Source organism: Phoenix dactylifera, chromosome 11, assembly GCF_051530095.1.
Source record: "Phoenix dactylifera cultivar Ajwa chromosome 11, Ajwa_hap1_PhDact_Kaust_v1.1, whole genome shotgun sequence".
Lineage (NCBI taxonomy): Eukaryota > Viridiplantae > Streptophyta > Magnoliopsida > Arecales > Arecaceae > Phoenix > Phoenix dactylifera.
In genome coordinates, this window is record NC_143200.1 from 11557251 (window position 1) to 11574225 (window position 16975).

General features: G+C 39.6%; 1 protein-coding gene across 18 annotated transcripts in view; it reads left to right on the forward strand.

Moving 5' to 3' along the window:
* CTR1 (Protein kinase superfamily protein) overlaps positions 1 to 16975 on the forward strand; it is a 46468-nt gene that overhangs the window by 21333 nt on the left and 8160 nt on the right. For all 18 annotated transcript variants that reach the window (XM_026800540.3, XM_017846962.4, XM_008776821.4 and 15 more), the window contains exon 8: positions 8400 to 8468. In XM_026800540.3, the coding sequence (XP_026656341.1) occupies positions 8400 to 8468 (69 nt within the window). The remainder of the gene's footprint in view (positions 1 to 8399; positions 8469 to 16975) is intronic.

Consider the following 16975-nt stretch of genomic DNA (forward strand, 5'->3'; position numbering starts at 1 on the left):
ATGCCCCTCATACTGCATTACTGCTATCGAGCCGGTGCGGTATGGTACGCTCTATACCGTCCGGTTAGGTACAATATGCCTTAGTTCAGTTTGTACCGAACTGAATCGATGCTAAGTCGGAACGGTTTAGTTGGTCGGTTCGGTTCGGTTATGAAACCTTTCCTACACCCCTTATTCGGTTATAAAACCCCTCCCCCACTAGTTCGGTTATAAACTCCCCTCCCCTATGTTGGTGTTCGAGAGCACCTCTCCCCTCTCTCTTTCTCTCTCTCACTTCACTAGGGTTAAGGTTAGGGTTAGGGTTAGGGTTCAGCCCTCCCCCTTCCTCCCCCTCTCTCTTCACTAGGGTTAGGATTTAGTCCTCAGCCCTCAACCTCTCTCCTTCCCTCCCCCTCTCATCTTGACTACTTGTAATTATTTCAATATACCCTCTATGTTCACATTTGTTCATTGATGCCCAGTAAATTACCTATAATGGCACTCAATTGTACGCTGCTTCCAGGCCAAGAAAGACCGAATGTAGATTCTCTCCTTTTTTATATCATTTTGCTAATTGTTTTAGTAAGAAAAAGAGAACTTTATTTTGTTTACCTAGAGTAAATCTCAATTGTTCTCTAAAGTTTTCATTTTTCTCATTTTTATTCCATTACAGATATCATTATATGAAATATCCAGGCCCTTTTGGGCCAGATATTGAACTTGGCTTAGTCCACTTGACCTGCCTAGTAAGTGCACCATAGCCCAAATGGTTCCCCAAAGGAAAATTCTAAACTCAACACATGCGCGACATGTGCTTTGGTTGGGGGGGGATATTTAACTGCACGTGCTTGAGGAGGGATGGACTCTCGAGTCATCTCCTTCAATCCGAGTGGGAGTTTGACATTGAGAAGGTCTCGAGCGCTTGAATTTGCCTCTATTTAAGTCCTTCGGCATCCGTCTGACGACCACCATCGATCACAGGTTCTCAAAGTCAAACATCGTTGGGGTTTCTTCATTTTCTTCTAGATGGCCGCCCACCCCCATCACTATGGTCGCAGCCTAACGTCGCGGGAATCAAAGTTTGATTCCTTAAATCTTCTAATTGATTCTCTTCCCTATATTCTTTAGCCCTAGAATCATGGTTTCTGGCAGGATTAGTCATTGGATTTAGCTGAGAAAGGGGTGCTCTGTTTCCCTTGTATTTTTTGGATTTATGATTTACTTCTTGCTTTTTTCGATCGTCTTTGTTGCTGGCGCTAGACATCGAGGCCTTGTCTGGTCCCTCGTGGTGACTTGTAGCTATCGTCAGTGCCTTAGCCGCCGAATACCACGGATTTCTTGGGTTTTGAGACTGAAATCCTTGTTCGAATGGACCCTTTTTTGGTTGTTTCCTTGCTGCCGACCATCTGCTATGATCAACTGTTGCTCACGGTGGTCAACCGTTGGTCCTCCAGCCAATAGTCACCACATCCCCTTCAAGGTTCGCCGGTACTCGTACCACTTATTATAGTGTGGGTATGCGATACGGTACAGTAAGGTTCAGCATACCGAGTGTTGGTACGGTATAGTTCCACATACTTATTCGGTACCGGTATGGTATGGTACTCGGTATGGTCTGGTACTCGGTATGATACAATACTGACTCGTACGACAAACCTTATTCTTCTTTCTCTGTTGGAGAGAGATTTTGTTCTCTTCTCTCTTTCCCACTACTGTTTTTCTCTCTTCCTCACTATTGTTTTTCTCTACATGGTTTCTCTCTACTCTCTCTGTGGTTTTGTTGGATCCTAGAGAAGGGCCTCTTCTGAATGACTTTGATTGACCTTGGTGAAGAGGTCTTGATCTATGGCTGTCGGGCAGCATATGCTAGCCTCTACCTTGGCCGTTGCCGGACACCATTGGTCACCCTTGCTCTCTATTGAGCCACCCATATGCTAGTCCAACCTTGATCAGAAGAAATTATCTTGATCGGACCAACCCAAGCTGTCGAGCACTGTTGCCGGGCCAGCCCCTGTTCCTCCAAATTTTTCTTATACTTTTCCATCATTATTATGCATTTCCATGAATGTTCTCTAATTGTTAGAATTGAATCTATGTAGGGGTAAAATTGTCTAGACAAAAAGATGTCCAGCGAGGGGATACTATGATATGGTCTCTAAATTAAGAATTTTGAGAATAAGTATTTGGAATTATTTGAATATATTAGTGTAATTGTGAGGTAAGTGATATAACTCTTTTTCTAGATTTATTGGTAAATTATTAATATTTTTTGAGTCGAATTATTCATGATTTATGAATTATTGCATAGGATTTTATTATTAGATATGCTATAGTCTAGAATATTATATGATGCATGGTCAACAAATTTGAGTTTGCTTTATTGATTTTGATGCCACATGGTTTTATGTATTTTTGTTACTTTGAAATATGAAATGTGTTTTCTAAAGAAGTCTTGATTCTAGATGGCTTTGAATTCTCAGCATGTCTGTAGAGAAGATCTCGCCAATAGGGGTTGTATGTTGGCTCTTGATTAATCTTGAAGAATTTACGCCGTAAAAGAGACGGCAAAAGTGGCACGACACAAGGACCCTGCCAATGGTGGTTAGACACTAGCAAAGGACTTAGCCAATGAGGGTTAAACATTGCCATGTATTTTATCTAGAGGGATTATACCGCAAGAAGATGCATGGTATCATGACCCTGCCATCGGAAAAATATGGTCATAGATCATGGTTGATGAGATAAATTTGATGTTTTGAAAAAAAAATTGAATTTATGAATGGAAAGTTGAATTTTGAGAAAGATTGGATTTGCATATATGATGACTTGATAATGCTGCATATCTCGTTTTGGTTTTGAATTGATGTATTTTGCATGTTTATTTTTAGTAAATTTTTATTTATTTTAATGCTTGATTAATCTAATTAAAGTGTTCATTACTTACTGAGCTATCTAGCTCATTACTCGATAACTTATTGTTTTTACAGATCCTGAGAACTAAGATGGCATGGGGATTTTTTTGGGAGTCTTTAGAAGCGGAGCTCTAGTTTTTTATTTTGGATTAGAATTTTATTAAAGTCTACATTAAGACTATTGGATACTATTGGAATTTTGTAATACATTAAGTTTGGATTGTAGTTATTTAAATTTTGGATTTACTTGATTGATTATTTATTTTGTTGTTTGCTTTATGATATCGTGATGAGATGCCTTTCATGCTTGTAGGAAAAATTTTCTATTATTACGTGGCGGCTGTCGTGACCTTAGCTCACAATTTTGGATTAGGGGCATGACAGTTTGTATGGGATTAGAGCATAAGTAGATAAATCGTAAGACAGAGAATCGGATATAGGATGAGTGTAGGCGGGTAGACACTAAGAACATTGGGATGCGAATCTGTGTCGATTGCACTATAAATTATATTAGTGTTTTTTCTATTAAGCTTTTTTGATTATGAATGAAAAGATCCAATATGCATAGGGAGCCACTCAGTGGTGATAGATTCTGTGGAGTCTGTTATGATAAATACCTCCCTCGAGGTGCAAGGACTTAAAAAAAAAGAGCTTGGTGTAAGATCACTAGGATATTTTGGCAAAATTGTTTCATACATTTTTGATATATGAGGATGGAAAGCTAGACAATCTTTGTCAAATTATGACTAGTTGAAGTGACCTAAATTAAGTACAAGAGGATTAGCCATGGAACACTAACGTGTTGTGATTATTTGTTCAAGTGAATTTGGAAGCTCAAATTTGATATGAGGGTTTACTGTGATATCACTTCTAGTTTTGAAGTTAATTATTGGCAATTAGTATCCATTCATAAGAAGTTGTTTGAGGCTTGGGCTAAGAAAAATTGTTATGATATCTGAGTAGAATATTTTTTGAAGTTTAAACTGGTATGTATATCATGTGTGGAACCGGTATGGAAGAAAAATGTATTTGGGGATATTGCAAGTAGGTTTATTTTCTTGTTGAAGTAATTAATTTTATTTTAATATTGTGGAGTATTTTCTCTGGTGGAATTTTTGATAATTTTAATTACCATCTTTGGATATATATTTTTGTCGGAGACTATGATGTGTGTGTGAAATCTAGTACTATATGGAGAATTTGATTTTCAGAGAGGCTTACATGATTATCATGGAAGGTGTTTGATGGATGCTAAAGATCCTGATGAAGGAAACTTTGAGGGAAATAACTGAGTTGATTTTCACTCATCTATATAGAGTTAGGGCTTTCTAACTCGGTGGAGCATCAAGAAAATTCTTCTAATTAATTTTGCTTATAGAAATTGATTTGGAAACATCTAATTGAATTGACAGGAAACTCAAGATTTAACTCATGTTTAGGTTGTAGTAATTGGCTCATATGACTGTTTGCAATGTGGCAATTGGCTCAAGGGTTAATCAAGATGGATGTGCTTAATGTAAATTGGGGATGAGACTCAAATGCTCTTCTTTGGGTTTACCTGGAATTTCAAATTTTGGATCTTATTAGTTTACAATATAGAGTAGTATTTTAATTGAAAGTCATTTAGTGAATCCAAAGAATTTTGGTGGTCTAAATTAGAGTGCGCAACCGAACTGTGGTGATCTGAATTATTTTTTTATGCTAATTAGAAATATTAACTATCTGATTTGAAAAGTTCTATTATAGGTGCCTTTATTTGATTTTTATTGTAAAGGAGGATTTCATTGATAAAGGAAGGGACAATGTTTTTGGTTCTTGGCTGTCTGGATGTCACTGTGCCCATTTCATTAGTAGGTTCTCCTATCTTATGTTGTGCTAAAGCAATTTTTGGTATAAAAAATCTAGGGTTAGTGGATCGTTGGTTCTTGGGTTAGTTGTCCTCGGACCTAGAATGTTTTGGTGTGGATATCTTTTCTCCTAGTTTTGAAACTTATACTCTGCAATCAATATTGTCCTTTTATCTATTTGAAAGAGTTTGTAGCTATCTATCGAGAGATTAGGATAGTGTACCCTAAAGTTTGAAAATCATAGATGCGGAAATTTTGGGGATGAAATTTTTTTAAAGGGGGAGAAAATAATACCCAGGCTTTTTAGGCCCTGATACTGAACTAGGCTTGGTCCACTTGACCGGCCTAGTAGGCACATTATAGCCAAAATAGCCCCCCTCCCCCGCCCCCTAATTAAAAAAAAAATCTAAACACGACACGTCATAGCACGTGCTTTGGGGGCGCGGGGGTATTGAATTGCACGTGCATTGCATGTGCTTAAGGCACGGACTCGTGATGGGAGTTGTCTCCTCCGACTCCGAGTGGGAGTCTAACATTGGGAAGGCTCGAATTCCTGATGGGAGTCGTCTCCTTCTTTGACTTCGAGTGGGAATTTGATATCAGGAAGGGCTTGGGCGCTCGAATCTGCCTCTATTTAAGTCCTCCGGCATCCCTCTGACGACCACCATTGATCACAGGTCTCCAAGTCAAACATCGTCAGGGTTTCTTCTTTTTCTTCCTTATGGCTGACCGCCACCATGAAGCACAACCTAACATTGCTGGAATCAAGGTTTGATCCCTCAATCTTCTAATTAATCCTCTTCCCTATCTTCTCTAGCCCAAGAATCATGGTTTTTGATGGGATTAGTCGCGAGATTTAGCCAAGAAAGGGGTGCTTTGATTCCCTTGTATTTTTTGTATTTTCTGGTTTTCTTCCTTTTTTCAGCTGTCTTCACTGTCGACGCACGTTGCCGAGGCTTTTGTCTGGTCCCTCACAATGGCTTGTAGCCATGGTTGAGCCCCAACCATCGGATGCCATGGATTTCTTAGATTTTGAGACTAAAACCCTTGTTCAGACGAACCTTTTTCGGTTGATTTCCTCGCCGTCGGCTATTTGCTATCACTTGTCACCGCTCCCGATGGCCAACCATCGATCCTCTAGCCAACAGTCACCACCTAGGAGCTTCCCATTTTTTTGTTAGGGAAAGGTTTCGTTCACTTACTGTTTTCTCTCTTTGCCACTCTTGTTTTTCTCTAGATGACTTCTCTCTCTACTTTAGTGTTTTGTTGGATCCCAAAGAAGGGCCTCTTCTTAATGACTTTGATTGACCTTGGTGAAGGGGGTCCTGACCCATGGCTGTTAGGCAGTATGCCGGCCTCCACCTTAGCTTTTGTCTAATACAATTATATTTGGTCACCCCCGATCTCTATTGCCACTTGTATCCTAGTCCGACCTTGATCAGATGAAATTATTTTGATTTGACCAACCCGGGCTGTCGGGCACCGTCGTCGGGCTAACCCCTGTTCCTCCAACTTTTTCTCATATTTTTCTATCATTGTTATGATTTTCCATCAATTTCTCTCTAATTATTAGAATTGAATCTATATAGGGATAAAATTGTTTATACAAAAAGATGTCCATCGAGGGTATACTATGATATGGTTTGTAAATTGAGGATCTTGAGAAGGAATTTTAGAAATTATTTGGATTTATCATTATACTTGTGAGATGAGTAATGTCATCCTTTTTTCTAGATTTATCAGTAAATTATTAATATGTTCCAAGTCGAGTTATTCATGATCTATGAATTGATGCATAGTATTTTATTATTATGTGTGCTATAGTCTTGAATATTATATGATGCATGATCGACAAAATTGAGTTTGCTTGATTGATTTTGATATTGCATGATTTTATGTATTTTTGTCGATCTGAAATATGAAACATATTTTGTAAAAGAGTTTTGATTCGAGATGGTTTGAACTCTTAGCTTGACTATGTAAAGGATACTGCCAATGGGAGTTGTACATTAGCACTTTATTAGTTTTGAAGGGGCGGTTTGCCGCAAAAGTAGCATGACACAATGACTCTGCCTATGAGGGTTAAATGTTGGGATATATTTTATCCTGAAGGATTGTACCGTAAGAAGTTGCACGATATCGTGAACTTGCCATATGGAAAATATGGTCATATCTCATAGCCGATGAGATGAATTTGATGTTTTGAAAGAAAATTGGATTCATGAATGGAAAATTGAATTTTAAAGATTGGATTGTATCTATGATGCCTTGGTAATGTACATATTTGGTTTTGGTTTTAAATTGATGTATTCCGCATGTTTATTTTTAGTAAATTATTATCTATTATATTGCTTGATTAATTTAGTTAAAGTGTTCATTGTTTACTGGGTTGTCTAGTTCATTTCTTGATATCTTACTATTTTTATAGATCCTAAGAGCTAAGATGGCATGGGGATTCTTTTGAGAGAGTGGTTAGAAGCAGAGTTCTGATCTTTTTATTTTAGATTAGAGTTTTATTAAAGTGTAACATAAGACTATTGGATACTATTGGAATTTTGTAATATATTAAGCTTGGATTTTAGTTATTTAAATTTTGGATTTACTTAATTGATTATTTATTTTGCTGCTTGCTTTATGATATCATGATGAGATGCCTTGTATGCTTGTGGGGAGAGTTTCCTATAAGTATGCAATGGTTGCCATGACCTGGCATGTGATTTTGGGTTAGTGAGGTGACATTATGCTTCTCACTTTGCAGTTTTATTAATTCTCAGGAACTCGGTAAATTAACTAGTTTAACCAAATTAAGTTTCCTCCATGATTTTCTTTTCGAACTTTCCCTAGATTCAGTGGTGGGTGTATGATTGACATCTAGCAACCAGAGGGAAAGGTGCAAGGGAGCGAATCACAGTGAGATAGAGACTAGATCTTGTATGAAGCCAGGGGATACAGGAGAGGAAGGAGGAGCCATATATGGATAAAGAGATCAGTGAGATTTGGTTGGAAAGATGGAATCTCTCACTATTTGCCAGTTTTTTCTGGGTTTTTTTGATGGCATTGTAAAACTAATGTAGAGGGCAGTACCTATAACTTTTGGGAGCCAATAAAGTACCCAGGGGAGGGAGGGGGTGGTGGGTGACAGAACACTTATTGGGGATCCACAGGAGATGTCCATTAAGGTATTAAGGGATGTTTCAGGACTGGCGGAGGAGAGGGGGGAGGGGGTGTTTAACCGACCCTCATTCTCATGTGGCTCTGCTGCTATGATTGGGCTTGCTGGGGAAGGCCTATCCTTTGTTCTGTAGCCCCCTAGAAGCTGGCAAGCTGATCTAGTCTAGCGCACAAAAATGTAAAATGGTTCCATGACATAGGGTTGATACATGTTTGTGTCAAACCATTGCCAGTACCACTCCCAAGCCCTAATGGAGTTGGTGGACTGGCATTTAGTTGACATCTAGTTGTTAAGGAAGACTTGTAGCTCTGAACTGCATCCTCATTTGCTTATCCATACTTCCGAATTTAACTGTAGTACCCCTAAAACTAAGAATTAATATTTTTCATCAATACCTGGTCATTTATGGTTTAGGATAATTTTCATTTATAAAGCTGGATATGTGAAATTTGTTTTTTTTATTATCTATAAAATGAATATAAACTGCAGGATGTTGCTGTGAAGATACTCATGGAACAAGATTTCCATCCAGAGCGTTTTAAGGAGTTTCTGAGAGAGGTATGCTCAAGATAATCTTTCTGCAGGTTATTTTAGATACTTCCCCTGGCCTTCTTCTATTAAGCTGGTCAGGTTCAACCTCCTGTGGTCTTTTTGGTTTACCAGGCCCTTGTTAACAAAATATGCATGCATTGAACTTGGAGCAAGTTGATGAACTTAAGTTATTAAGTACATTAGTTGTTTCAAATAATTTAGCTGGTTCCAGCATGTACATAAGCTTTTTGCTGATTAACAGCCTTGGCAGTGTTGTAATTATTGAACTTGTTAATGTTCTGCCTGGCTCGTGTTTATGGCCATCTCTAGTATGGTCATACTGCTGCAGTTCCTTAGCATCTCAATTTCAAAACATTGTGTTTGTTTATTCAAGTTCTTAGGTAAGCAGAGTGCTGTAACTGGCTGAGTTAAGTTTATATTATTCTTTGGATATCCAAGTGTACATCTAATACTTACAGTCAGACTTTTGTTGGTTCTAATTGCTCTTCATACAGAAAATTGTCAATGCAATCTTCTTAATGATTTGTTTTTCTGATATTCAAATATTATTGTATAAACCATATTTTACAGACATTGAAGACTACATGCTAGAAATTCAAATACTACTTAGGATAGACAAGTATGTACCTGGAAGCTGGAGCATGAAATCAATTTATTATAGATATCTCAAACCGTCTGATGTGCCCCTACTAGGGCTTATCAAGTGACTCTAGCAGATTCAGTTTGGGTCAAATATAAGCTCAATCAGGCTGCCACACCAAGTTAATTAAGCAGAAGTTGAAGCTGGTTGCTCGAAATTATTTTTGAAGAGCCTAAGAGAAACCCAATTTGATAAAAGCTTGGCTTGACAAGGCATGGAAATGTATGTCTAATATACTTTTGATAAAGTCATGATATATAAAAACATCGATTGATGGCTTAATTAGAATATAATGCTCCATAAAGTGATGATATAGTTGATCAGTTATTTATTTATTTTTGAATTTATGATTTATGATTAAGGGTCTAATTAGTAGATTATTTGAATTTTGAACTCATAGGATCAGGTTAAACTTTAATACAGCTTAAATCGATCTCAAACCGAGCTTGGTTCGAGCTTAACGTAAGCTTGAGCGGATATTGGCTCTGTTTAAGGTTATGAACCAACCAAAACAGGCGTGTTAGCTCAGCTTGAAATTGAGCTCAACTAGGCTCAGTCAAATAATTAGTGAGCTAATCTTGATCTTAAACTTCACGCTCAAAATAAATTTCAAGCTGATCTTGATCAAACCAAGACCAAATCAAGCTTGGTTCCCCCAACTTCATAAATGTAGATCATGGCTGTATGCACAGTGAACTTCTAGGATGGGGATTAATTTAAACTAGAGCAAAAATTTGTGATTTATCAGAAAAAGGGAAGGCATCATAGGCTCGAGCATATCGATATATGCAAGCATTGTGTTTAACATTGTATTGGGATAACTTAAGTAGAAAGCTTTTACCAAAGTGTCATGACCTGGAACCTAGCTTTGCCAAGTCCCTGGGATGAACATGTTGAATACATGAGAGCATTGCTTTTAACATTGCATTGGGATGAATTAAGCAGAAAGTTTTTACCAGAAGTATCGTTACTTGGAACCTGGCTTTTCCAAGTCCCTAGGGTGACTACAATCTTGATAAATCAATAGCCTGAATTCTATATTTGTTGATGCAGAAGCACAAAATTATCAGTTGAAACCTTGAGGCTAAAGGCCATTTGTTCAAACAAAGTAGAGATAAATCTCATCCATTTTTTTTTTTTTACAACACATAACTTTGAAGTCAAACCAAGATTCACTACATTCCATCATCTCGTAATGCACGAACTAGTGCAGCTAAAGACACATTTCATTTCCTTTAAAAGCCCCTCCACACTTTACTAAAACGACCACTTCTATGATTACAAGCCTTACCTTAAAAGGCTCAAAAGGTTCAAAGTCTTTCTAGTGGCAGCTTCATTATATAAGCTAAGAACACTCCAACAAGCTGCCAGCAGCCTAACATCGATAATAAATAAGTTGGTGAGCTAGACATCTTTGTAGGTAGTCAGGCATAGCAAAGAGTATAGTATTAGTAAAAAAATATGAGTATGGTAGGGGTAAGGGATTCACACTTCTTAAAAGTTAAAACTAAATATTTAGTAAACAAATCATATAAGAGATATCAATTGGGTATATTTACCACTGCCACTTTGTTTGAAAACACCTAAATGCTTTTAACATGATTACATCACTAAGATAAATGCCTTTTTATATAAAATTATTGAAAACATTCATTTGGGGAAACACTGAAATACCCTTAGAAACAGTTGAAGACACTGGGATACACTTAAAGGCACTTGAATACACTGAAACTTTAAAACACTTATTACAATAATTCTTATAATAACCGGTCAGTAAGCAGCTATTATATCTGTTGATCAAGGATTTCACTGAAACCAACTATTATATCCACTGCAGGGGTTTCATTGGTCAATAGTGATCATAGCTAAGAGTTCCCTCAGACCAACTACTATACCCACTGGTCAATGGTTCACTGATACCAACAATTGTACCTGCTGGTAGGATTCACTGAAACCAACTATTTTACCTGTTGTTTGGGGGTCCACCGACTGGTCAGAAGTTTTTATTTCAATAAGGTCACTTTTAGCTTGTAGGCAGTACAATTACTGAGGAACATTTTGAATGACTCTAGTCAAAAGCAATCTCTTTGATACATTATCATGATAACTTAACAGTTGATAAATTCGTATGCCACACAGTCATTCAAAACATATATATTTCAAAATTCACTTGCTACTAAACATTTGGGAAAAGATCAGAAAATCATCAAAACTTTGTTCATTTACAAATAGCATACAATATAATATATAATAATATTAATGTAACTGAACACATCTCAAAAGCCCTCCTTTACTAATACAACCGCTCCTCTGATTACAAGCCTTATCTTAAAGTACACACAAGGATCAAAGTCTTTGTAATTGTAGCTTCAATTATATACACGAACAACACTTCGAGCTTGCTACTAGCCTATTGTCGATCCCTCTTACACTCTGAAATATAATAAATAAGTGGGTGAGCTACATAACTCAGTAAGTAGTCAAACATAGCTAATAATATAGCATTAGAAAAACTAGAAACTAGAAGTGGTCTAGGATTCACACTTGTTAAAACTCAAAAAGTCAAACAATATCATATGAGAGAGATTGGTTAAGTACATTTACCAATGCCATTATGTTTAGAAAATCATCGAATGATTTTGAAATGATACATCACTAAGATGTATACCCCTTATGTAGAATTATTAAGAATACTTCTTTGGAGAAACACTAAAATACACTTAGAAATACTCAAATACACTAGGACATGCTTGAAGACACTTGCTTCATATGATCATTTCAATACCAACTGGTCAGTAACCAACTATTATACTCACTAGTTAGGGATTGACTAAAACCATCATACTTGCTGGTCAGGGGTTCAGTTATCAATAGGCCCAATAGCTAACGCTTCACTGAGACCAAGTATTAAACTTGCTGGTCAAGGGTTCAATGATACCAACAATTAAAATGGATGGTTAGTGGTTCACTGGCTCGCCACAAGTTTTCATTTCAATCCATAGCAAAAGAAACTTTTAAGTTTTCGGTGATATAATGATTAATGAACATTTTGAAAGACTCGAGTCAAAAGCAATCACTTTAATACATTTACATAAATTTTAAATCATGATAGCTCAACACTTGATAAATTTGGATGCAAATAGTCATTAAAAATCATACTTTCAAAATTCACCTACTATAAAACATTAATGAAAAAAATCAGAAAATCATGAAACTTTGATCTTTTACATATAACATATATGGATAATGATACGCCTCATAACCGACCATAGTTAATATAGAAGCCCGACCCATGAGAGCTTGCCACATGGCCGAAATCCTAGGATCAAAGATGACCTAGAGTTCTCGATCGAGCCGCCATTTGCATAGAAGATCATGGAGGAGCCTCTTCCACCGTGATTCAAAATGCCGTAGTTGGAGACTTATGATAGGACCTTGGATCCCCTAGACTACTTGGAGAGCTTCAAAGCTCTTATGATGCTTTTGGGGACCACCAACATAGTATCATGCGCTTGCCTGGACACACTTCAAAAAATGGCTTGGCTTTGGTATATCGGTCTTCGGCCAGGTTCCATCCACTCTGCCGAGCAGCTTGTCTGGCAGTTGCAGCCCACTTCATTTGCTGCTGAAGGCAAAGCAAGGGCTCGGAGTGTTTGTTCACCATGAAGCAGTAAGGGCGATTTCTTCAAAGACTACATTTCAACACGGCGACCTAAGAGCTCCGTAACTTGAATCCCTTGATCGCGATGACTGCTCTGAAGAGTGGATTGAGGCGTGCTTGGTTTCTCCTAGTTATAGATGTACGAGGTCAGGTGGTTTCTTGAGCCTCTGCGGGTACTTCTGGATTCAAAGGCACAAGAAGAGGTACACCCTATGCTGGTCAAGCCGCAGCGGTAAATGCTATTCGTACAGTAGTTGATCAGGGTATGCAACGAGCATTTGGAGAAGTTTTTAAGGGATTTCGTTGTGCTTCTCGCCTGAGTCAAGAAGTACATGAATGTCGAGGAGGCAACGACTAGCAGGATTAAGAGGATGCTAGGTGGGACCGATGCACTCTTGAGCAGTAGATCAACAACCGACCTACAACAAGGGTTATCAACACGATTTCTGACGGACCTATGGCTGAAGGGACTAGCTCGTTGGCTCGGAATTATGCTTGGGCTGCTCAAGCAGGAGACACGACACTAAAAAGCCAAACGACCGGAGACATTCTCGGATGCCGACCTTGGGGGAGTGCAAACTCCCCACAATGATGCTGTTGTAATCTCCCTCAATAGTGAACTATGATGTAAAAAGAATCCTTCTAGATAATGGAAGCTCGATAGATATGATTTTATGATGCTTTTTGTGAATGGATCTACTAGTAGATCAGCTAAAGAGGATCAATTCTCCTCTGATTGGATTCTTGGGAGATCTTGTTTTCGTGGAAGGCACCATCACTCTTCTGGTCAGTGTCATAGATGGTTGAGAGCCTCGGCTGATGGTTGTAATGTTGGACTTTTTGGTTGTAAAGGTCCCTTCGACGTATAATGCCATCCTAGGTTGGCCCAGCTTGAACACGTTGCAAGCTGTGGTGTCGACCTATCACCTCCTGTTGTGGTTCCCAACTGAGTGTGGAGTAGAAGTTTGAGGTGACCAGATACTAACTCGGCAGTGTTGACCACGCTCTGAGGAAAGAATTCAATCGAGATCCTGCCCATTAAAGGCTTTGATGCTCTAGACGAGCAGAAGTAGCAACAAGAAGAATTGACTGAGCTGATTCTCCTCAACGACTGAGATGTGAGTAGAATGGTGCAAATTGGCTCCCTAATGGACAAAGCAACCTAAGCTCGGCTCTTCGACTTCCTTTGAACTCATGGACATCTTCGCTTGGTCGGGCTCGGATATTAGTTCTAATGTTATTGTTTATAGGCTAAATGTGGACTTGATGTACTGACCAGTGCAGTAGAAGAAGAGGAGCTTCGCCTGGAGAGGTAGTAGGCCATTGACGACGAGGTGGACAAGCTCTTGAAAGCTGGATTCATCCATGAAGTCAACTACCCCAATTGGCAAATGAAGGGTTTGCATCAACTATGCCAACCTCAATAAGGCCTACCTAAGGATAGCTTCTCGCTGCCGAGGATTGACTAGCTCGTGGATCAACTTCAAGGTACTAGTTGCTGAGCTTCATGGATGCATTCTTGCGTTACAACCAGATCCAAATGGTCTCCGAGGATGAGGAGAATCTCTTTTATAACTAACAAAGGTCTATACTGTTATAGGATTACACCCTTCGGCCTAAAGAACGCAGGAGCGACATATCAATGGTTGGTCAACAAAATTTTCAAGAAGCAAATTGGCCGCAATATGGAGGTCTATGTCGATGACAAGCTAATGAAGAGCATAGAAGCCGAATAGCATGTGGCCGATTTGGAGGCCTTCACTACCTTGAGGAGATACCACATGAAGCTCAATTTGAGCAAGTGCATGTTTGGGGTCAGGAAGATTCCTAGGGTTTATGGTGACCTGGCATAGAAGAGAGGCCAACTTGGAAAAGATCTGAGCTATGCTAGAGATGTCACCGCCGAAGATGATGAAGGTGCAACACTTGGTGGGTTGGATCGCAGCGCTGAGCAGATTTGTGTCGAGGTCAGCGAATATGTGCCTTCCCTTCTTCAAGGCACTTAGATGAATTTTTAATGGATTGAGGAATGTTAGATTGCCTTTGACCCGCTTATAGAGTATTGGTTCGCCACCTTTCCTCACCAAGCCAAGCTTTAGAGAGATGCTTTACCTTTACCTCGTAGTATCTCCCACAACTCTAATCTCGGTCCTGGTCTAAGAAGGAATCTAGAAGCCGATCTACTATGCAAGCAGAGGCCTTCGAGATGTTGTGGTACTTGAAGTTTGAAAAGATGGCCTACGCTTTTATCATCTTGGCTTGAAGATTGCGACCCTACTTTCAAGTGTACTCCATCTTGGTGCTGACCGACCAACTGATAAGGCAGATTTTGTAGAAGCTAGACATGCCAGGGAGATTGACCAAGTGGGCGGTTGAGCTTGGGGACTTCAATATTCATTATTGACCTCGGCCCGCCATCGAAGCTCAGGCATTAGCGGATTTCCTTGTGGAATGCATTCTTGTTGAGGCAGGGGCCGAGGATAAGCAAGAGGAGGATGACTTGGAGGACTTTTGGATCCTTCACGTTGATGGATCCTCCAGCTCAGGCAGAAGTGGGCCAGGCTAACCTCATAAGCCTGGATGGAATCTTGGCAGAATATGCTCTGGAGCTCAGCTTCAAAGCTTCCAACAATGAAGCGGAGTATGAGGCTCTCATCACCCATCTCAAACTTGCTAGGGAGCTTGAAATTCATCATCGGAGGGCTTTTAGTGAGTCACAGCTTGTTGTTGGCCAAGTTCGAGGAGAGTACAAAGCAAAGGGCCCTACTTAGCAAATTCTCCAAAAGGTGAAGGATGTCTCGGTTTTTAGCAAATTTGATATTCCGTAGATCCCAAGGTCCGAGAATGCTTGGGCTGACTTACTATCAAAGTTAGCCACCTTGGAGTGTGTCGACCTGAAGAAGATGGCCTACTTCGAAGTGCTCGAGAACCTAGAATCAAGGAGTACTTTGAAGTGCTCGAGAAACCTAGCTTCACAGAGGAATCAAGCTTGGTGTTGTAAGTGGATTTCGAATTAGATCCTCTTGTCAACTACCTCTAGGGAAGAAGCTCTCCGAGGACAAAGGAAGCTCGAAGACTCAAGTACCAAGTAACTCGTTACATCCTCCTAGATGGAAAGTTGTACAAAAGATCCTTTTCCTTACCTCTTCTCAGGTGTCTTCGGCCATCTAAGGCGAACTTCGCTCTTCGAGAGATTCATGAGGGGTTTTGTGGCAATCACCTGGGGAAGAGCACTGGCCTACAAAGTATTATGACAAGACTATTGCTGGCCGACCTTACAAAAGGTTGCAGCCGACTTTGTGAAGAGATGTGACTAATACTAGCGATCTGCGAGCATCCAATGACAGCTAGCGGTGTTGCTGAAGTCGATCACCAACCCTTGGCCATTTGCCCAGTGGACGATGGATATCCTCAGGCCCTTTCCGCCAACAATCGGGCAAAGAAGATTTTTGATATTTGCCATTGACTACTTCAGCAAGTCGGTTGAGACCGAGCCCTTAGCTCGGATACCCCTATGTTGACTTCCCTGGATTGCTCTTGAGATTACCCCTTGCATGTCAAGACTCGAGCAATGTCCGGGATTTCATTTGGAAGGCAATCGTATGCAAATTCAGGCTTCGACGATCATCATGCACAACGGCCGGCTATTTGACAATGTCCGCTTTAAGGAGTTATACATCGAGCTTCACATCGACCATCGGTTTACCTTGATTGGTCATTTACAGATCAACGGAGATGCTGAGGTCACTAACAAAACAAATTTGTAAGGCTTGTAGATGAGGTTGGACTGAGCAAAGGGACTCTAGGCGGAAGAACTGCACAATATCTTTTGGGCATACCGAACTACATATCGGATCCTTATAGGAGAGATACCTTTCAGCCTCGCTTTCGGCATGGAAGTAGTGATCCCGATAAAAATCAGCCTACCATCTCTTCGAATGGACACCTTTGACGAGCAGAGGAAACCACACGACCTTTGAGCAAATCCGAACTTGCTTGAATAGACAAGAAAGCGAGCTCAAATACGTATAGCGGCCTACAAGTGAAGAGAAAAGGTCAAAGGGAATCGAGACCTAATACTTAGAAATGCTGAGATGGCACAGTCAGGAGAACAAGGAAAACTTGCTCCAAATTGGGAAGGGCCGTATAAGTGACCAAGCTCGTCTGTCTGGGAACTTATTGCCTGGAGCATCTTCATGGGGTGCTTGTACC